Source organism: Ruditapes philippinarum, unplaced genomic scaffold (genome assembly GCF_026571515.1).
Source record: "Ruditapes philippinarum isolate M1 unplaced genomic scaffold, ASM2657151v2 ctg733_1_1_1_1, whole genome shotgun sequence".
In the NCBI taxonomy this organism is placed as follows: domain Eukaryota; kingdom Metazoa; phylum Mollusca; class Bivalvia; order Venerida; family Veneridae; genus Ruditapes; species Ruditapes philippinarum.
This window is the reverse complement of record NW_026856433.1, coordinates 38066-61641: the sequence shown is the minus strand read 5'-3', so window position 1 is coordinate 61641 and position 23576 is coordinate 38066. Positions and strand designations below refer to the sequence as shown.

General features: G+C 30.3%; 1 protein-coding gene across 2 annotated transcripts; it reads left to right on the top strand.

Moving 5' to 3' along the window:
- The first annotated feature begins 14951 nt into the window (after positions 1 to 14951).
- LOC132746512 (major antigen-like) lies at positions 14952 to 23277 on the top strand. Of its 2 annotated transcripts, none has more exons than XM_060735694.1 (5): positions 14952 to 15263; positions 20176 to 20808; positions 21406 to 21588; positions 21850 to 22000; positions 22799 to 23277. In XM_060735694.1, exons 2-5 carry the CDS (start codon positions 20668 to 20670, stop codon positions 23149 to 23151), a joined length of 828 nt encoding a protein of 275 aa, XP_060591677.1. In that variant the 5' UTR covers positions 14952 to 15263; positions 20176 to 20667; the 3' UTR covers positions 23152 to 23277. The 2 variants fall into 2 exon arrangements, with proteins under 2 accessions (XP_060591677.1, XP_060591678.1); XM_060735695.1 differs by lacking the exon at positions 14952 to 15263 and adding an exon at positions 16705 to 16726.
- Positions 23278 to 23576: the final 299 nt, after the last annotated feature.

The window sequence follows — 23576 nt, the reverse complement described above, 5'->3', positions numbered from 1 at the left end:
GGCGCAGATTCGCAGGTTGGTCTGGATAAAAAACGCACTATGTTGATTTTGTCATGACACGGCACATATCAGCTTTTAAGAAATATAAAATTATCCAATTGTTTTTCATGAAAGCAAAGAAAACAAACATGATTTTATAATTTTCATATTACATCCATGTAGTATGTCAGATATACCATATTTATTCATTACAAACAGATATTTTATATACACTTACAACAAACAGATATCCAATATTCACTCATAGTATTATTCACTTTGATAAAATGATTATGGGGCATTAACTAACAAACAAATATCCCAAAGTCACTCATAACCAACAAATATCCTGCATTCACTCATAACAAACAAATATCCTGCATTCATTCATAACAAACAAATATCCTGCATTCACTCATAACAAACAAATATCCTACATTCACTCATAACAAACAAATATCTTGCATTCACTCATAACAAAACAAATTTCTTGCATTCACTCATAACAAACAAATATCCCATTTCACTCATAACAAATATCCCACATTCACTCATAACAAAGAAATATACCACATTCACTCATAACATAACAATTATCCTCTAAATGTGGAATACAGGGTTCATGTTTGGTAGCCTATTTTACAGATTTTATGATGGTTGGTTTATACTATAAATTTTACATTTCTTTTTATCGCTGTGCTGGTTGTATTATGTAGACACAAATACAGTCATGTAGATGTTCATATATGGTGTCAGAAATAAATATAAAATAGTTCTTCCATAATAAATGTCTTTAATTAGACATACAAATATATACATTTTTATAGTGGTTTGCTTATATGTTGAGAACTTTAATATACATGTATGCATCTATGTGACAAAAGCTACAAAAATCTTGCCATTTAAAAGCTTCATAAGTAAGTATTTGTTATGCCATTGACAAAGTTGGTCAGAGTTAAAATAACATCTTATTGGATGGAAAATAATATTTAGTAAGTTTGACCATACATTGTGATTTGTAATGAGATATTGAAAATATCAATGAAATATAAATCATATCTCACTGTTAGGACCCGAGGATGATATATTGAAGTTTGATTCTATACATTCAAATATATATATAATGAAGATTGTTTTACAGACAAAGATTTTCATTACATCATGGATATGATATGCAACATCTGACTATCTAAAGGGAAAAACTAAATGAGCCGCATCACGACAAAACCAACATAATGGGTTAGCGACCAGCATAGATCCAGACCAGCCTGCGCATCCGCGCAGTCTGATCAGGATCCATGCTGTTTGCTATCAGTTTCTCTACTTGTTATAGGGTTTGTAAGCAAACAGCATGGATCCTGATCGGACTGCGCAAATGCGCAGGCTGGTCTGGATCCATGCTGGTCGCAAACCCATTATGTTGGTTTTGCCGTGACGCGGCTCAAATAATGTGATGTAAGTTACAAATTTGATTCATTTTAGTGAATATGGCATAAATCTCACAATTTTTTAAAAAAAATATTTTTCCTCACTATTCTTTTAAACAAATCTCTTTTGTTAGTGAGATAGTCCATATATTGACAAACAAATAAATATCTCCGAGTATATATTCATCATTCCAAGATTAAACACTAAATATTGTGTAATATTATACACATGCACAAGAAATATCATCTGAAACAAGATATAATATATTATGTATGTAAATATCAGCAAAATTTGACAGATTTGTACATTGCCCTACTACAATATAAGACATTCTTCACTAAATCATTATAAGTGTATATGCTTATTTTCCATGATCAACAGTAATATTTTTGTATGTATTTGTAATTTCATACATAGGCTAAGATCATTCAGTATGTTTTGATAAAGTTATGCTCATATGCTTGTGTAAGCTAAGAGACTTGGTGACGTGAAATTGTAAACAGTTGAATGACATTGCTTTTGCTTTTATTATTATTTATTTTTTAGCTCACCTGAGCATGCTCAGGGTGAGCTTTTAGGATCGATGATTGTGCTATTATTTCAATGTTACCTAAATTTTAGTTTATCAACATAAGGTATCAGTAGTTTTATAGAGGTGATGTATTTGATAATGCTTTGAATACATTGCATAAATGACTGATGAACTCATTTCTGCCCAGAAATAGATTGTAACAATTGATTTTTGGCTCAGGCCCTTGTCAGGGTGGCTGACTTAAAACCACTCCCATATTGTGTCTGTGAATTCTATTAAGGTATTACTAAAGCTTCTAGCAGGTTAATGATTATACTAAGGTGCAAGATGTGCCTGAAAAGAAACACCAAGAAACACCAACAAGCAATATTTTAGATATCATCATAATAAAATTTTGACATTACTTATTAATGAAATTCTTTTGAGCAAATTCTTTCTTAAGAAGATTACTTTAAATGATGGCAGTAGCTGATAAGTAATGATTGAGCATGTCTATATACTGCCTCAAAATGAAATAGTCAGCATTTCTTCAGTATCCATATTAGGTCACGCTTATAAGACACAGTCTCTACTTTGAAGCAAATTCAGGATGGCCAAAAATGCGTCTTATGATTGAGAATGAACATTACCTTTTTAGTTTAATTAAAACTACTTTTTACATTTTACGGTTAGGATATTAAACAAGATTTTTGCTTAATTTATGCTTTTAAATATTAGTCCAATATTTTTTACTTTTGTTGATGTAAAGGTGCTAGTTATTTTTTTTTCTTTATTTTTGTATTTGTTCAATAGTAAACATTGCATATGCCTTAGTGTAAACTGCTTAATATTGTGTTCAAATTTGTATATGACAATTGTTCAAAAAATGATTCCCTTTTCAACACTTTGATGACTTTAATTCTGATGTATTAAAGCATAATATGTTCCATATTTAACCACAATTAAGACAAAATGGTTAAAAGACATACATAGTCTATGTTTTCTTTTCAAATATGCAGGGGCTAATATTTCGGATAGCATATTAGTTGTTTAACAGTGTCTTTAGGAGAAATCATTGTTGACATTAATTTAGCCGCGCAGTCTGATCAGGATCCATGCTGTTTGCTTACCAACTCTATTACAAGTAGAGAAACTGATAGTGAACAGCATTGATCCTGATCAGACTGCGCGGATGCACAGGCTAGTCTGGATCCATGCTGGTCACAAATGCACTATGTTGGTTTTGTTGTGATGCGGCTCAATAATTTTTCTTCCATTTTCAGTTGGAAAAAATAAGTTTAAACAAAAAACATTGTATTGTTGATTTATTTCTTAGCTAATAATAAGTACGGAAATGTACAATATTGCAAATGTCAATGACTTATTGCCTAAAGGTCATTGTTTTATAAAATCAATAATACAAAGTTGAAACAGAGTTTACAAAAAAACACATTACAATTCCAATTAAAAATATATTAACTTAGCTTCCAATAAGCCCTCGTGTCTTTTTAATTTCATATATTTTATGAATTTGTTACTATGTATTAATATTTCTTTGTTTGTGCAGATATGAATATGAACCAACTAATAATTGATTCACTTAAGTATATAAATGCTGCTTTTCATGGCTTCCATGATAGCATGCCTAAAAGTTTATTACAGTTCAACAAGTACAATAGTTTATTATTGCCAAGTACTATATAACCTCATATACGTCATAGCAAAATATTTGTAAATAAGTCAACAAATATATTGACTTGTAAATTAATACACAAACATGTTTGTCATAGGAGTATATGTCGAACCTGATAAATTTTATGTGGTATATAACAGTACAAATATAAAATACTCACTAATTGTGATGTTTTGAAGCCGTCACATATAAAGATGTTGATCAGACATGAATGTGCTTTAAATAAATTTGAGCCGCGTCATGACAAAACCAACATAATGGGTTTGCGACCAGCATGGATCCAGACCAGCCTGCGCATCCGCGCAGTCTGATCAGGATCCATGCTGTTCGCTATCAGTTTCTCTACTTGTTATAGGGTTTGTAAGCGAACAGCATGGATCCTGATCAGACTGCGCGGATGTCATGGATATTATGCCAAATGGGATTGTACCCAGCAAAGTCCATGAAAACTGAAAAAAAAGTCCCAGGTTGTGGTATATTTTTATTGGGTACTTTTTAGATTTTAACAAAATTGTTAATCATGATGTAATAGAATGAGTTCTTACATAAATACAATCTTAAAACAGATTATACTTGCATGTAAAAACGGAATGACATATTTTGCGTCAGGTCATATTTAACTTATGTAATGCAAGCAGTATAAATGATAGGAAAAGGCTAGGTTCATGAAATGTTGAGAATTGCCCTATCCAGAAATGAATTTTAATAAAATTTTGACCATAGAAATAATAAGTATCATACTTGGAGGGCTGGCAAAATCTGATTTTGACTTACATGTATTTGTCCGTTTTAAACTATTTCTTAACTTGTCCGTATGATATTTATATAGAAAATTCTTGAAAATTTCCCACTTGTCCGGAGAGGCTGTGGGACAACCTGGACAATACGGACAATTAATTTTGCCACCCCTGGACTTGTTTTTAAAATTATTAGTTTTGTTTACTTACAGTTTTCATATTTTACCAATTTGCTTGGCCAATATACATGTTTTGTGAACCTAGCTCTTTACTGGTTTATTGTATATATACATAATATGGGTTCCATGCCATATTGTTAAAACATATATATTTCCAAGTTTATCGAGGGAAGGTAAGTTTTGTATTCATTTGTCAATATTTAAGGTTGGATAACGTGATAAAGAAAATACTTTCCCTTTGCTATCTGCATTTCAGTCAATAATTTCATCAGTTTTGTATATACGGTTTGCTAAGTAAGCTATTATTAGATTTGTACCGGTATTTGTATGTTTGTTTATCACTTTTTTGCATCCCAAAGCTTTTATCCATTTCATCAAGCCCCTTTTTTTCTCACTTTGCCCCGCACCCCCATTTTCCTTTTCCTAACCCTTAACCTGCTGGTAACAAGAGTGATTAGGCTTTGCTGCCAGTATTTAGCTAGGTGAGACTACCCATGCAGTCTGACTAGGGTCTATACTGTCAGAAGCTCCATGTTTGTATTTTGATATTCAAATCACTTAAAACTTCAAATGGAATGTTCCTAATTAAAAGCTGGGCTAATGCATTACAAAAATTCAGCAGGTTACAGGTTAATATATCCTATGCTTTTAATATAAGATTATGTATTTCATTCTTCCTACTATTGTTTTGTATCATGGTTCTCATTTTCCCCTCTCTTAAAGTGAATTGGTCCATATTGGATGGTTTGCAATATGATAAATAATAATGTTGATAGTATTTAGTACAAAACATGACAACAAATCACAAAATAGATATATATGGTGTGAGATATATGGTCCGATATGATATATAGCAGATAATAATCTTTTCTCGAAAAAAATTTAGCCACCCAAAAAAACCAACATAAGGCCCAAGGACCATCCCTTTTCCCTTTCCCAACCCTATTAACAAGTAAGAAACTGAGGGCGAACAGCAGGGAACCCCTGATCAACTCCCGTGGATCGCGGGCTGGTCGGATCCAGCGGGTCGAAAACCCTTATTTTTGGTTTTTGTGGGAAACGCGGCTCTTTTATTTTTAAAATCCTACAAAGCTTTTAAACTCTTTTTAAACATTTTTGTTTTAAAAGAAATGTTTTTTAGAAGAATACTAAATGATACTTTTCCATTTTTTTTTAAGCAAAAATTTAAAAATATTTTTGAAAAAATTTCCCAAATTGTAGACCAATCCATTTAAAATGTTAAAAGGTCACCCCCGTAAACCCCAGTTCCTGTAATTTCAATGCACTGCATACTGAACAATGCAAATTATCAATGCAAATTTTGTAGATATAGCGTTTTTGATTTGAGCTGCATTTTATATGACGATTTCTCTGTAAAAATAAGTAAATCATTTTCATGATTTTGTATTAGAAAGCGTGTACACTTTGCCCTAGAATGCATGTAAAGTTGTTTGTTTTTCTGAAAAGTTTATGTATATTTAGATAATTTTTTATATGCTTTTAAATGCATGTTTCCAGACAAGTTTAGAAATTTTCAAGTAATTTTGTTTAGGAAAAATGATATATGATAATAATAAAGATTTATTACATAAATTCCATTTTAAGAGAGGACATAAACAATAATATTAAAGAATTTTAAAAAAGTCTTTTATGAAATAAAGCAAGCCGTTGTCTTAATTTTTGTTTTGGTTATTAAAATACAACAGAAAAACAAATCTAATAATCACTATCTTTGTTAACTAAGATAAGTGTTGATGTAACAGGACTAGTGTTCCAGTCAGTTGTAACCCTGGCCCATCCACCATCACATAAGGTCGGGGCATAGCAGGTGAAATGTGCCAAGTTTTTATCTATTGCCTGTCCCTGCCTCAATCTGGTCAATGCAGTGATTTTGTTTTGGCTCCAAAATGGATTTACCACTTATATAGCAGTACCAGGCTTTATGTTAAAATTTATTTATCCATGATTGCATATGACTGTCTCCACAGTGAGAAGTCTTTAGGAGGGGTTTGCAATAAAAATAAAAGTTCCAGCTTTTCCATGGAGTTAGAGGGGCATGGTTACAACTGATTCATGCATAGATATATATCAAATGTAAAAAAGATGAAATCTCTAATTTGCCGTATATAATGAAGAATGCTAATTTGAATTTGCTGTACTCTGCTTTCGAACTTTTGGCGGGCGTCGCTCAATGACATAACATCACTTACCTTGTTTTGTCTGAACATATTTGTATGTGTAATTAATGCCGCTGTAAAGCAGGTTAAAAAGTCGAAAGCTAAGGTTAAATTCAAATTTAGCATTTTAAAATGTTAATTATATATAATATTAATATAAACTGAAGGGAAATTATATTAGATTTCTATATTATACATGTATAACCAAATATCTGTATATAAAAGTGCATTTTGTATAAGTTAAGAAACTAGTCTTCCAGGGTAATTAATACTCAACCAATAGTTACTACATTGGATTTCTGGTGACAAAATAATTTGCCAGTGCCACCAATATTGAGACAGATTTTTTTACTGTAAATTATTTAGAATTGCATGCTTGTTGTCTGGGTTTTTTTCTGGTTTTTTTTTCTCTTTTAGTTATATCACTTCATTATATACCTTAATTTCTTGATTTATTAATTGTTTTTGTTATTTTACCTCTACCCTACTGGATTGATGAAATAATTTTCAATATCCATTTTCAATGTATAGGGTTTTAATGTTTAAATGCTGAAATTTGGTCTACACATATAATGCAATATCCAGAATAATGAAATTGGTAATAGCAACCTATTTTGTTTAGTGATGTGTAGAAAGAGAAGTAATTTTTGTTGTATTTGATATAAAACTTTTGACATGACATGTATATTTCTTACTGCTACACAACTTATTACAAGAGGAGTAATTTGATTATACATACACTTAAAAAAACAGCATACAACATCATTCTTTTTTATTCATCATTTTTTGTAAAGATATGTAAAAAATATTTCAAAGACATGAATAAACAGCTCTATTAGAAATGATCGAACCCACAGCTTGCACATCCGTACAGTCTGGCCAGAATCTCTACCATTCAGTACATTTGGTTCAATTTTCAAAACATCCTGTGGCATAGCAGAGGCTATCTATAAAACAGCTTTCTGTCTTTCAGTCAGTTAAGTTTATCAACGACCGGTAGCTGATATAAGTTAGCTGCTGTTAAGTCATGGTTCTGGTAAAGAATTTTCACAAGGCATTTCAGGAAAAGATATCATTTTAATGAAAAATATTCCTATTTTGGACTAAGGGAAACAACCTTTATTCATCTGTAAAATATATGAACAAAAATCACTAAGAGCCTTTTGTTGGCTTACTTTGTGTAGTTTGATAATGATATCCCTAAAATATCTAAAACATGTAATGGACTGTTCCGAATTAAAAGCCAGGCTAAAACCATTATACAAATTCAGGTTAAAGTGATCCATCTGTAAATTGTTAACTCCACATTATATTGCTTCTGTCATAACTGTAACCATGTACAAAAATGTTGATATTTTAGCTTGCAAGTTTTATTTATGTTAACAATGTATCAATTTGTTTTACTATGAGAGCTTGGTAATAAAAAATAAATATATTGCTTTTTTGTTTCAATTTCAATAGCTTTAAATATTTTTCCTTGTATTATATTACATTTGCGTAATATGAAAATTTGGTTTATACAGAATTTATTTCAGTTTGTGTAGGAAGCTATAAGCTTACAGACACAGTTTCAAATCCATTCCTGGAATAAACCAGTACTGAGCAATGACTGTAAAGTGTTTTGCTCAAGAAAACAATGGCTTGCCCCTGACAGGGTTTGAACCCACACAGCTAGCAATCCTTAGATTACTAGTCCGACGTGCACTCAGCCATACTGCCACTATTATGATATTTCCCAAGGCATAAATGCTATGAGTTTTTAATCAAAACAGAAATGCAAAGGATATAAAGCATGAGTGGACAAATTTTTTTTTTTTTTAACTGTACGGTGTTTTCATATCCATCCTTACGGTTGTTTGGAGGAACTAATAGCTGAAAGTGTCTTTGTTATTTAAGGATCATATATTACATAGGTAACAGAAAAAAATCTCTTACAAAATAGTCATCAATTACTGTTCTTTAAAATAGGTGCGGGGATGATTTTATACAGTCGCTAACAGCTTTATTAGTAATTAAAAAAAAAAACGTTATTCTTTTGCACTTTTGATATAAGCTGAAACCACTGTAGCTTAACACATGTCTTAGGGATCGTACTGTAGTATTTGTCCTCGACCCATAAATATTATTATAATATGACTTACTATGCCAAAAATGTAATCTATCTTCGCTTAAGATGTTGAATTAACATTAAAAATGTAAATTAGTTTATTGATAAAGTAATGTTCACTATGCCAATGTGAAAAACATATTTGAGGTTTTATTATTCAAATTTCTTGGTGATTTTATAATTGTTTAAAACCTAAAGAAGTCTGTTTTACATCTTGGGGGAATATAAAACTTAAGATGAAATAAATTTGAATTTAAATTAGTTTATTTAGATTTTATTTTGATTAAGCAGCTGATACATACAGATTGTTATTCTTGTGCAAGAGGAAAGCCCCTCATAGCAAAATGAGAAAAAAATGTCGAGTCATCTCGATAGTTATCACCATCAAAACCTTTTTACAATCTAAAATCATGTTTAATTCTTTACCACTTAGAATTAGCAATATCAGTTGACAATAAATCTTAATCTTAAATCTACATTAATAGAAAATTATGACATTACCATAAGATAATGGAACATTGGCCACTGAAAACATTTTCATAATCTGATTATGAAAATGTTTTCAGTGGCCAATGTTCCATCTATCTTAGAACGTCATCCAGCTACCTTGGGGCTTCTTATTCAAGCTGTAAGATATGAAGCTTTACTCTGGTGTTGATACCGAAGCTGTCAAAATTATCGGTGAGACCAAAGCAAAATATATGTGTGTAAATGTATGATACCCCTGCCTAATCATGAGAATCTTAAAGCAATAATTTACTGACGATGAACTCCAAATAATTATGTCCTCTCATTTCTATGTCAACTTGACATTTTGGAGTTATATGATGTAATGATGTTATAAAACATTTGTCAAAGTGCACGTGTAGATCATTAAATGGTTGAAGACAGATCTATAAAACATGGAAATTTGAAACTTTATTTCATTTTTATGCATGAAGTGTATTTTTTTTCTGGTTTCTCACTATTTCATGGTTTCTTTGTAATCAAGAGTCCCTCAAAGTTAAGTACACTGAAAGATGTTTAAATATATATGCTAACTGGCTTCAACTTAACATGACAATGTTATATTTGTGTAATATTTAATGGTCTTTGATTTTCAGATTAGTCTCTGAGAGACTTAAGTTGTGACATAATTCTAAGGTTTATCTGAATATATTTATCATTCGCGCAAGTTCCCTAATTATCTCCCTTTTCCATAGCTGTAAACGGTCCAATTAACCATTGTCAGTAAGTTTGAAATGTAAACTTCAGTTAAGAGCATTGTCATGACACTTAACACTTTTATCCTGTTAAACAAGTAATCTCCCTTTCCTCAGTTAAACTCATAGGTCTAATTGTCTAATAGGGTAAAAAGTGCTTAAATTTTAGTCTCTGTCTTAAAAAGTGCTTAAAAATGTAAAATAGTGCTTAAAAGTCCTTGAATTTGATTACTGGCTTGAAAAGTGCTTAAAAAGTGCTTAAATTTGCTGAAAATATGCTTGTAAATGATAAAAAATCAACAGTTGAAACAAAATAAAAAATACGATCCAATTTAGTATCAAAATCAATGAAATGTTTGTTTAAGGTAACAGTAAGTGGTTTATATATGCTTAAATAGTGCTTAAAAAGTCCTTGAATTTTGGCATTGGATGTCTGTATGAAACCTGAGGGATACTTTGATATCAAAATACTAAAACTAAGTAGCCAGTAGTATTAGAGTTTTGTGAGACTGCGTGGATAAAAGAAATACTGTTACAATACAATCAAATGTTATAAAGTATTCAATATTGTTTTGAAATTTTCTTGAACTACAAGAAACCATGATTTATAAGCAAGGTAACCCAAGATCTTTGATTCTGGTTCATTTCAGAAGTTAAATGTATGTTAATTTAACTAAAGACCACTTTAAAAAACTAAACTTTTGGTCAAGTTGATTATTAACAAATATAATCATAATTTTCAAGTAAATGATATAGTAAATACATTATTGAGTGGTAAAAGATAAAACTGCCTGCAAGAGTTTAAAACCCGTGTTCATATAATCATATTAATTAAATCCAATCATTGCAAAATGCTCTAAAGATTTTTTACCTTCAATACATGCTCTTTTTTTAAATATTTTTTATAGGTGGATTGATTAACAACTACAAAAAAATAATAAAAATAATAATAATGTAACAATGATGTACAATGTACTTTTTTTCTGAATTTGATACCTGAAAATAAATACAAAAACCAAACTGCCGGTATAAGTTGTGTTTTCAATGACCTTCATTATAATTATGTACATGTACCTAGCATACATGTATCAGATTATGCCCACAGTATAAGATCAAATTATCAAACCATTTAGCTAATAAAATGGTCAATTTACTTTTTTAAGAGCTAGTTACCCAGTAATTCAATCTATCAGTTTAGATATGTTATCATATAATAGTCTAAAGTGATTTTAGTTGAAGTACCAAAAATTACGAGGTTGTCTTGTTATTTGTGATAGTTTATTTGATATTAAAATGTTTTAAAATGTTAAACTCTTATAAGCACATTATACTTGCTATGTTAAAGCACTTCACACCAACAAAGAGTCAGAAGCTATTTCTCAATGCTCAAAATTGTTTACTAAAGTTTTATTACTATTTATTTTAATCTAATCAATGAAATTCACAAGTGAGTTAGATATAACTTATCTCACTCACTGTATCTCACTCATTATTCAAAATCCTGCATAAAAGTGATAGAATTTCATTTAATTTTAAAGTACTCAATAAAATATAAAGTTTCACAAGTGAATGAAATATAGCCTGTATCACTCACTGTATATACAAATATTATAACTCATTATTTAAATTTTGCATGAAAGTGTTAGGACTTCATTTAATTTCAATGTACTCAATGAGTGAGTTAGATATAACCTATATCACTCACTGTATATAATATTATAACTATTCAAAATCTTACATGAAAGTGTTAAGACTTGATTTAATTCAAATGTACTGAATGAAATATAAAGTTTCACGAGTGAGTTAGATATAACCTATATCACTCACTGTATATAATATCATTACTATTCAAAATCTTACATGAAAGTGTAAAGACTTGAATTAAATTCAATGTTCTCAGACACTGAAATACAGAGTTTCAGAAGTGAAATGGAATGGGATATAACCAATATCACTCACTGTATATATGTACTGAGACACATTGTTCAAAATCTTACACTGAAGTATGTGATCAACACTATTTATTTCAATCTAACTAACCCACAAAATACAGAGTTCCAGTAGTGAGTTATATGACTAATATCACTCATTGTATAATTTACTCACAAATATATATAGCATATTAAACAAACCTGCATTGACTTGTGTGAATGAATATCATATGAAATATATTTTACCTTGTTTTTTTATATTTTACTTGTTTTGTATGCTTGTGAGAACATTCTAACATGTCAGTGATCTATATATTATCTTTATTTAATCAAAAGAAACAAATATCCTCATTGCAAAACACTGGTTATATTAAGATTCATATCTTTACAAATTAATGCAAATTACCTAGTCGCTGAATAATTGTAGCAAATACGGTATGAAAGTTATTTCTCATCTTTTTCAAATTAAATGATTTTTTTTTTCTTCTTTCAAAAGCAATCACTTAAAAACCCTTCCCCCCTACTCACCCTACCACCCACCGGATCAGATAGAACTGGCATGCTGTAGAATTTGTAAATGGCACTGCAGCCAATATATAAGCTAAATATCTCAATTAAAACAGTTTATCCATTTTTTTTGCCAATACTTATATGAATAATTATTAAAGTCATGGTAAAAGAAAATATATTAATAATTTCAAAATATCTTTTCAATGCTATGTATCATAATTAAAGGAGCAAGTCTCCACTCCATATTCATGCTAATTTTTATGAACAAAACAGAAAGTTTATTTTGACGTATACAAAGTACATAGTCAATTACATTAATACATTCATTCATACATACATATATACAATCACAAAATCAATGGATAGTCTGCAAATTTCTTGAAGGTGAACAGTTTAATCTATTTTGTTTCCTTCAGTATAGGATTTGACATAATCAGTTTATTTTAATGACAATTTTGAAAAAGTATTTAAAAAATAAAATATTGTGATATTATAATTCAAGAAAAGTAATTTACACATAGCACACAACACTTACTTACCATGTACATTACCAAAAGTGGTCAAAATATGCACAAGTAGCCCTTACTGTCTTGGTCACGCAAAAGAATTATGTTAATAGATAATGCAAAATCAGTCATTAATCGCTCCTAACATTTTATTTATTACTTGAATCTTGAATCATTTTACTATTCTTAACATCTTAGAACATTTTTCTCAAGTTTGACTTTCTTGAATCATGTTGACTCATCTGGAGGCATGCAGCTTTAAAACATACATGCATATATATGAGTACATGACCTATTTCTGGATCAATTTTCTTGAAATTCAATTGCATGTATTATAAAAATTTAGGCTCAAACCATAATATTCTAATATATGATATCATGTATATGTGTTTAATTGTTTGGAAATGATAAAAAGTAAACAAGTATAAATTTACAATTTTTTCTTGTACAAGACTGACTTGAACCCACATTTATGTTACTAACAGAGGCTAATTCAATTTAATTTGAATGGTTAAGTGGCAAAATAAAATTCTAAAAGGGGGAAACTCAATTAGCCTGTCATTAAGTTGTATTGGTTGTTTTTTAAAAAAATTGTGTATCAAATTTTAAATTTCCCTTTAAAAGGGCCCCACTGTTTAAATAATTAAAAAACCCCAAAGGATTTTATTATGCAAAACTTGTAATTAATAATTTATAACCTGAGGCAAAGTTACAAAACTCTTGATATTTTAATTACCAACGTTCCGTTTTTCAAACCACTAAATTAAAATACTGTTTATGAATAACCTAGCATTGAAAATTAAAATATCAATTTTTACATGTAATATAAGAATTTGAAATCATAAATAAAATGAACTCTACTGTACCTGGCAGATCTTATCAAGTTTTTTACAAGTTTTGATTCTGCTGGTTTCTTTAAAGAAAAGTTTGGATTTTACTGCACAGGTAAATGCCATTATTTGTCAGTTTGTGGCAGTGGTGGCCAAGTGGTTAACATGTTGGAATAGTAATTCTAAGGATTGCTGACCCTATTGGGTTCCAACCCCATCAGGGCAAGCCCTTGAGCAAGAAACTTTACACTCATTGCTTTGTACTGGTTGGTTCCAGGAATGGTATTGAGAGTGTTTCAATAAGCTTATATATAGCTTCCTACACAAGCGAACTAAAATAGATTAGTATATACTATCATATACTATCATTGTCATTTGCTTTTTATTTCATAAATGGGTAAATATTAACTCTTACCCTGCAGGAACTGAAAGTGGATGGAATTTATTGCCACCATTATAGAGTCAGGTCAGCCTGGGCCAGCCTGAAGACATCCATGCAGTCTGACCAGAATCTATACTGCTGGTGGCTTACTTAAACAATAATGTTTTTATCATCCTGATATCCCAAAAATTGATAATGGACAGTTCCAAAAATGGAAGCTGGACAAGTCCATTTTAAAAAATAAGCAGGCAAAGGGTTATCTAAAAGCAGAACAACTCCAGTAGTTATAGTAAATTTTTATGAAATTTGGAGAGTGTTTTAAATAGCACTTTTTGTGTACTTAAAAGTTACATTTTTTTGTATTTCAGTCAAATGAGGTATTCAAATCACCTGAAATATGTTGCACCCTCTTACTAACTGCAGCTAGCAATAATTATGGTGATAAAAACAGTAAATTCCACCATTAATTTTAAGAAGAGCTTCATCCAATTTAAACATTTCTTTAGCTTTTAAAACATTTAATCAAAGCTTGACTTTTGAAATTTAAAATCTGTTCTGCTTTTATCATTTTAAGGCGTCTAGCTTAAAGTCTATAAAAAGATTTAGCAAATCTATACTGTTTGTTTCTTTATTACATAATTTATGTAGTAAAAAGCATTTTTAGCTGGATTACAGAAATAAAAGAAATATTGAATGGCTGCCATTATCTACAGTACAGGTAATTTTGTATTTATTTTATTCACCATATACTCACAAGGCTTACATTTTAAGTGCAAGGCTAAATCTGTTCTCATTTAGTGGTATTTAACCTGTCAAAATAAGCATTTATCACTCCACAGGCATGGCTTTATAAAGGAATACTTCTCCAAGTAAAAGAAATAGATGACATCATGTACAAGGTCAAGAGTGCCTCGTTATCTTTATACATACTTTACAGCATTTTGTTATCAGTAATGTCCCATCATATATGTAGAAATTCGATATTTACTGTTTATGCACAGCTTTTACCTTTGACCATAAGGATATTGTTTTCTTGTTCAACTCTACAATTTAAATGTTCCTGCCCGAGGGAGTAATACACATCAATGCAGGTTTGTTTTTATTTATTTTCTTCATGTTTTTGTGGTCATATGGAGTTGTATATTATATGTGTGAATCAGTGAATGATGGACAAATATTGTGGTGAACAAATATAAATTTATTACTAAATAGTGATACACTTAATTTTCTTAACTTGGATGTATTCATTTTAATGTAAGTATAAGAAACCTTTTAAATAGTAAACATCTTTTAAGATTGTATTGGTTTATTTGAAGAAAAAATGTTTCTTCATGTTTCTTCAATTTAATAGTATAAATTTATATATAAATTGTAGTTACATGTAATACACTTTGATACAATTTTTCTAAAAAAACAAAAAAAAACAACCTTAAGCTATTGAATTAAGCAATGAGCATGGTTAATGCTTTAAACAAATAAACTTTATTAACACTTGGTTAGTTCATGAACTCCAGGATTAATACATTTGTTTTTATTTCTGTGTGTTAAACACCTGTGAACTTTATACCATGAACGAAAGTTATTTTTTTTTAAGAATTAAAATTTAGCTCTAGATAAGGTAACAAAAATATTTTTAACAGAAATTGACCCAGTAAGGTGTTAACTCTATATGGAAATTAAGATTTGGTTTAAAATGTTCAGTTTAAATCAGATAACATTGACTGCAGTTTTGAAAGGTAGAAAATGGTTCACAATTGTTCATCAGAAGTTATAACACATGTTAAAACAAAATTAAAGCACTTTGTTTGGGCGTTTTAGCAAAAATTGTCAAAATGTTCATCACATGGAAAATTATAATAAACTGAAACAAGGCATAAAATGATTTCTATCTTTACTTGGTATTATAATACTTGAAAAATTAAAGATTATGATGCCAATTAAGAATGCTTATTTTCAATTTAATATGTTGATTTTCTAGACTGCTGATTTTCAAGAATCTCTTTCTATTAATGACTTTTGATAATGCTGATTTTTCTTTTATAATTTCATAAGAGAAACACAGTATTTTTCAACTTTGAGTAAAGTAAAAAGGCAATATCTAAAATATCACTTAAAGTTTGATATGGATTATCACTTTAACTTTTTCATCTCTATTTCTTTAATAAATGGGGAAAAATAGAGTTTTGCTTTAAACAGTTATATAAAAAGAAAACACACACACATGCACACACACACATTTTTTAAATATTTTTTTTAGGAAGACCCTACTTCAGTTGACCTTGTAAATGTGGGTAAGATTAGTACTAGAAAAAAGTATCATTTTACACTGACTTGTACAAATGTATTATTCAAACAATAAAGTTCAGTGACTAGTAGTAGTATAAAATTGACAGTTTAACAGGATAATTAGGTTGTATACATGGCCAAATGTAGCAAGTAGTTAAATAGTTCTACATTGAAAGAAGTTTAATGATATTTGACACTAAGTGACTGCAGATAATTAGATTTAAAAAGGAGGATTTCTTCAAGTTTTTTTCCAGACTTGTATTTGAAGGTAATTCTTTCTTCGTATTTGACAGTGACTGTTATGGTCATATTATTTATTCTATGAGTTATAAATGAAGGAAAAATACTTTTTATACGTGAATTCACAGTGACCAATACAAATTTACAAATTTTAAAGCTACCGTTACAGGATGATCAAATATATTAAGTTAATTAATCACTTTTTTTGAAGTCATCTATTGATTGCTTGTGGAGGATATCTATCATAAGAAATATGTAAGTAAATTAATCATAATTTATATTTGTTCGTGAATAAATCAATATACATTGTAATTCAGAATTATTAGGTTTATAAAATAAATTGAGGATTATTCAATATAGGTTAGGATTATTCATTATAATTTAGGTTTATTCAATATAATTCAGGATTATTCATTATTTTTTAATTGAGGATTATTAGATCAGTCGAGCATATTAACTCTAATAAGCATTTCAATACCGTATTTCACCACAGTATTTCTTTTACCAACCACTTTCAAAATGTATGCCATAATTATAAAGTCAGATGTGAGGTCAACAAATGCAAATGATGTCATGTTGACAACTGCTTCTCCGCCCAATAAAAATCAACATATATTTCTGTTAGCATGTTGCAAATAGATCTATATCAGTGTTCTTGCATTGTTGATTCTAGTACAATAATGTATAGGTTATGATATTTTAAGATAATTAAAGATTATCAATTATAATTTAAGATATACATGTATTTACTAGTATAAAGGATTATAACTATTTTATTACAATCAAATATTTAGTTATTAATGATTATTCATTGCAATTTAATTATGAGTATTACTAAAATCGAGAGTTATTATTATTTTATTATAATTGAGGATGTTCTATTTCTGAAAATGATATACACATGTACATGTACTGAATTCTAAGGTATTCTTAGTCATTAAAATCAAGTTTTTCAAAGAAAACCTATTATTTCTGAATATCAGATAAGTTTCTACTTCAACACCATTAAAAAACAATAAATTCCAACACATTTCATATTTCAATGTATCAATTAACTTAAGCCTAAATTTTATGGTCCAAATGATTGTAATATACAAGAAATCATTGCTGGTTAATTTTCACCCACCTTAATGCTATTGCAGAGATGATTGGAGATGAACTACATTATACAGCAAATATCTATGATTTAAAGTGTTGAACTTCAAATAGCTGCATCCCATCACGGACTTTAATTGTCAATTAAAGTCCGTGATCCCATTAAACATTCTCGAAATTAATTAAAAGGACAGTTATTTTAATGTATGTTATATATATATATATATATTAACAAACTTCTCAAAAGTAACTTACAAAACATGGGGAAAATGATATATTGTTAGCCCAGTCCCAAATATGTTTTGCATTACCTCCCCTGTTGTTGCCATTTTAAGGTTCATTCTCATGTCTCAATATATTCATAAAGATGCATTTCTGCAATATAATTAATGTAAACTAATAAAATGTTTTTACCATTAAATAATACATTGTCAGTTGCAAACATTTAAGACCCTGGTCATGGCTGCAAAGTAGTGCAGACAGGACAGATTCTTAGCTTGTAAAGCAATAATGTCTATATTAAGTACTTATACGAGTAGCTACTACAGTCTATGTTAAAATATCTTTATTTACAGGAATTTTATTAAAGGTAAGTCTACTGTTGAATAAAAAGGGGAGCAGTGGCTTATGGGTTCGAGCCCTACTTGGGTTACGACCATGATTTCTCATAATGACACCAGTACTGGTTAGTTCCAGGAAGCGGACTTGAAAGTGATAAATATAAGTTACACGAACTTGTTTCACCACCGAGCTAAATGAATATGTTTAAACTAGAAAAAAGGTATGTCGGCATATCATGCTGTTCAGCCGTATCTTTACACTCTGGTAGGTGAGCTTTAAAAATGTCAATGCCATAAACTGTTATTAAGCCTCTTGTTCAGACTACTCAAGTGAAGAATAATCTCACATGCATCTGTTACCTTAAATCTAATCTTACATCATCAAGTAACATTTACAATACAAAATCAATATAAAACTTGCTACTATATTGGAGCTCGGGATCATTGATTTGAAAATTGAGTACCACTCTAACAGGTGCTAGAGGGGCGTGAGGGATGTTGCACTTTTTCATTATTCTTTATGTACAGGCTTAATCAAACCGTGTCTGCAATTTTCATGTAATTATGCGAATTTAATACTACCAAGGGATCACTTTTTCAGATATTTATAAAGTATATTGATTTTTATGCAAATGAAATAATGATTCCAGACCGAAAATTTGTGTTGCCTAATTTGTATTCTATAATTTTATTTAATTATTTTTTGGTTGAAGAAAGATGGGTTGGTTTATTTTGACTAAAGTTTCTACACCTTGTCATGCTTTATCCCATGATCTCCTGATGATGACTTTGCCCGTGTAAATGTAAAAAATAAACCTTAAACTTGAAAAATCAATAAATGACAAATATTTTTGCAAACAGCAACAACAACAACAAGAAAGATTTTTTTTTTTCTATTAAAAAAAAGTAACAAAAAAAATGAAAATATAAAAATCAAGAAATAAAAAGTTACATTCACGATTTCTTTATTCTCTTACAGTGGAGTATCATAAATAAACGTTGTAAGTTTGACTGACTCATTTTGATAGTAAGGTTAACCATAGTACGACGATAAAATATTAATTATAATAAAACATATACCGTACCTGACTGCACATAATATGGTAATAATGTTCCGTTTGATCTTTTCTTTTTATATGAGGCAAAAAAAAAAAACAACTAAACATGAGCGATGATATCGTTATATTTGTTACTATATAATGTATGTATACAAATTAATTATTAAACCATTAAATGGATATAACTAAGTTCATATAAAATTGATGTAACATGCTATAATTTTTAAGAGACTATCCTTTGGATATGTGTCTCACATAAAAAGGTAATAATTGACATATGCATTTATAAAGCATCTTTGAGGTACCATAAAAATACATTGTCTAGTGAAACGAGTTTTTCATTGCAACTTTTTCTTAGTGCAGACTCATCGACTAGCCACGTGGCAAGTTTAAATTCCTGTAGACATTTGAGGGTATAGACTCATCTCTTGACCACGTGATATGTACATGAAGAAATCTTGGAGGTAAAACTAGGCCCATGGGAGCATAACTTTATCATAATTGATTGGTTAAGTAAGATATGAGCGCTGAAATATATGAACAGAAAAGTCAGCAAGTAAATATACATTTCCTGAAACTTAGAGTTACAGGAGCTCAAAAAGAACGTTGATACAAGTACAATTACACGGACTAATTTTGTTAATGATGTTCGTCAGAAATGTTTTATTCTTAAAGGTATTCTTAGTGATAAAGGTAATATAATTTGCATATTAAATGATCTTTATTGTGTTATTCTAACAATGCTATATATTATTTTGTGACAGCTGACAGATTGGGTTGCATTGATGACACTCCTGTAACACCGTCTTGTAGGTGTATCCTCAGGTAATCGAACAAGAAATCATCGAAGTGGGTTAAAACAACAATCGAGCACAGGACGGACGTGACATATTTTATAATTACTCTTACAAATGACAAATTTGATGGATTAATTATGTCTTTAATATACATATAGTACATTGTTCGAATAAAAAGTTTACGCGTTGAATTCCAGTTTTATATATAATTAGCATACTGAATGTTATTTACAAGTGTTGGTTTTAATGAGTGATAACGACTTTAGACTTTTAAAAAAAAGTGTTGAAGGAATTTAAGCGCAGTTCTCTACGTTAACGTTTTTTAACGGTGAATATTTATCTAAGAAAGGGAAAAAAAGTATTAAAAAGTATTGAAGTGAAGCATAATTAAACAAAGGAACGTGTTTTAATAGGGGGGAAACGCTACAGAATCTATAGAAATAGTGTGAAAGTGTTAAAATGGCAAGAAGGACCTTGGATATCAACCCAGTTTTCAGCCACAAGAAGTCGATAGCTTTGGTCGACACGGCCGAGGAACTTGTGGACAGCTTAGATAATTTGTCCGTTTGTCTTAAACATATAGATGAAAGACATGTTCAGGTAAAAATATTTTTTAATTTTCCCCGTACTTCACTTCAGTGTTGATATATTTTTCTGGTCCTTCGGGATCGATTCCAGCACTTTTTCATGTAAGTGTTGAAAATTGGGTACCACTCAAGCCGGTGCTTGGGGTCGTGAGGGATGTTGCACTTTTTCATTATCCCTCGTGTATCTTTCTTTCCAAGCCCTCATGTATATAGACTCACTTAGACCGATTCTGCAATATTCATTTAATTTTTATTGTGATTAATGCTTCCGAGGGATCACACTTTGTCCAAATTTTTATGATACAACTAATTTTGTTCATAAGTGTGCGCACGTATTTTTCGTGCTTTTTTTAATTGTTTCACTTTGCCCTGGGGTGCTATTAGTGGTACTGCTGCGTTTGTCATCAAAATTTTAGCGTCTGATATGTTTTTTTAAATTTAAGCTACATCTTATTCAGATCAGATGGATACATGTACGTTCCTGTTGAGAAACAAAACGTTCTAAAGAAAATACAGCGTCACTTTTTTGTAATGACGTTGCTAAACCAAATTATTATGTCAAGAATGAATTAAATAAGAATTTTGTATCTAAATATGAAGTTTACTGCAGAATGGAGAAGCGTCAAAAGGAGAAGGAAGTTTATATGAAAAACTGAAAGAGAACCTCGAAACTGCACGAGACCTCACTGACACGTTGAAGCGGGAAAAATGGCGGCTCAGCAGACGACAAATGAGTGTAGAGTTACGAATGGGAGAACTGGAGGATTATAAGTCACATCTAAAGCAAGATATGGTGTGTTGCTGAAATACATATTTATTTTCTTGAGAATTTCTTGGTTGTTAAATATTTCATCATATATTGTAAAGTGTACGTCTAAAGGTCAATAGGCATATACTTATTGTCTTATTGAAAAATGATTTCCTACTTGTTTTGAGATAACATCCATGTTATAATGATTGTAGTGAATTTTGAAGTAAACTATTTACCATTGGTAGCGTCATTCTGTAGTATATGTTCTTTCATAATTTTATCATTACTTGAACGGTGTTACAGACGGACATGAATCAGACAGTGGAGTCACTGAGCATGCGCATAATTCAACTGGAATACATGCTTGTCGAAGCCCAAGAGTTGCAGGAACATACTGAAGCTGAAAGAGCTGTCACACAAAAGCGCCTAGATGAATCAGAGAAAACAATAAAAGGTGTTGCTTTATTGCTTAACCCTTAACCTGCAGAATTTCTTTAATTCACTTGATAAACTTCCATTTTGCAGGTTCCATCACTTTAATCAGAATCGTGAAAGTGTTACACACCAGACATGCGTGTTGTTGTATTTTGGAGTATACCCCGAGTCAAAAAGTTTGAATGTTTCTTAAATATGTAGTTGGGATTGGGCCAAGGTTGACCCCCGCCATCAACTGTCTGAAAATGGTTCCCAGACAATAATGACATGTTTTTATTAAATTAGGGATAAAGCAAGCTTGCGTGGAGACCTCCTTTGAGACTGTATTTTGACATCCTAGGGTCAAGGTTAATGTCACTATTATTAAAAATACAAAAAAGTCAATTACTGAAGATAGGAAAGAGACGTTATCAAACTTGGTATATAGCAGGTTTATGTGAAGACCTTGCTTGAGATTGCTCTTGGTTAAATTCACTGTAAAATTGTAAAATGGTTTGTGGTTGATAAGTATAATTTGGAAACAGACTTGGCTTATCAGTTTACTCATACCATTATATTATCATTTTCTCTGTGACTTTTATAATGATTTCTTATTCTTACACCATATTAAATATTTGGGGAATTGGGCACGTGTCATTTTTACATTCCGTGCTAATTGATGGATTTGGCTCAAACATTCTGAGTGTGCGGTCTCTGCTTGAAGTGGCTATTTTTGAAAACCTGGTTTCATGGCATTGTCATGTTTCTTGTTATTTTTTAAGTAGCAGATAGTTATTTGATAGATTATAAGTTTTCAATTATCCTTTTTCATGAACAGATTTGGAAGACAAACAGGCGAAGATGACCGAGGAAATCCGACTGCTTAAACTTGAAAGGAAGGACTCCGTTTTGAAAAGGCAACATAGTGAACTTACCGACAGGATCGAAATTCTCATGCTTGAAAATAAAAGCCTTAAAGAACTTATCCGCGAGAAAGAAGACAATGAACAACAACAAGAGGCAACTACTAAAAGTTTAAGTTCTGACTCTAAAGTGAACGGACAAACTGAAACAGAAAATGAAGTGACTGAGAACGGAAGAGCATGTCATGAAAATACGATGGATCAGAATAGCACGAAATCCTCGCGTTCATCAGTGTTTACAGAGACCACGGAAATAGCTTATGTATAAAATTGACGACTTGTAGAAACATCATACAACTTTGGAAACGTCTTCCTTGAAAGTGTTTTGTCTTATTTATTTTGTCATTTGAGTCATTGTGAACTTTGGAAATATTGAAAACAGATTCAAAATGTGTTCTCATTTCTGTAAATGATATTCATCCCTCGAAAAAGATTTTCTGATTCTCTGGTCGTTTCCGGAATGAATATGGAATCCCGAAAATGTTGAAATCCGCGGAATATCCCTTAATCAAGAAAGAAATTTGCATGCTTATATTTTCAAATGCAAGTTATTTTCACCATTATGAACTAGATTTAAATATTTTATGGTCAGAGAATGTGTAGGTTATATATCATGTATAAATTTATCATAAACGCGCAACAAAAAAATAGCATTACAAGTACAATAGAGGCGTTAAAGGGAAACAACTAATA

Excerpts from the sequence above, each read along its gene's own strand:
- LOC132746512 (XM_060735694.1), top strand. The coding sequence starts at position 20,668 with ATGGCAAGAAGGACCTTGGATATCAACCCAGTTTTCAGCCACAAGAAG. Across the intron at positions 20,809-21,405 it reads TAGATGAAAGACATGTTCAG|AATGGAGAAGCGTCAAAAGG; the intron begins GTAAAAATATTT and ends AGTTTACTGCAG. Across the intron at positions 22,001-22,798 it reads ATCAGAGAAAACAATAAAAG|ATTTGGAAGACAAACAGGCG; the intron begins GTGTTGCTTTAT and ends TTTCATGAACAG.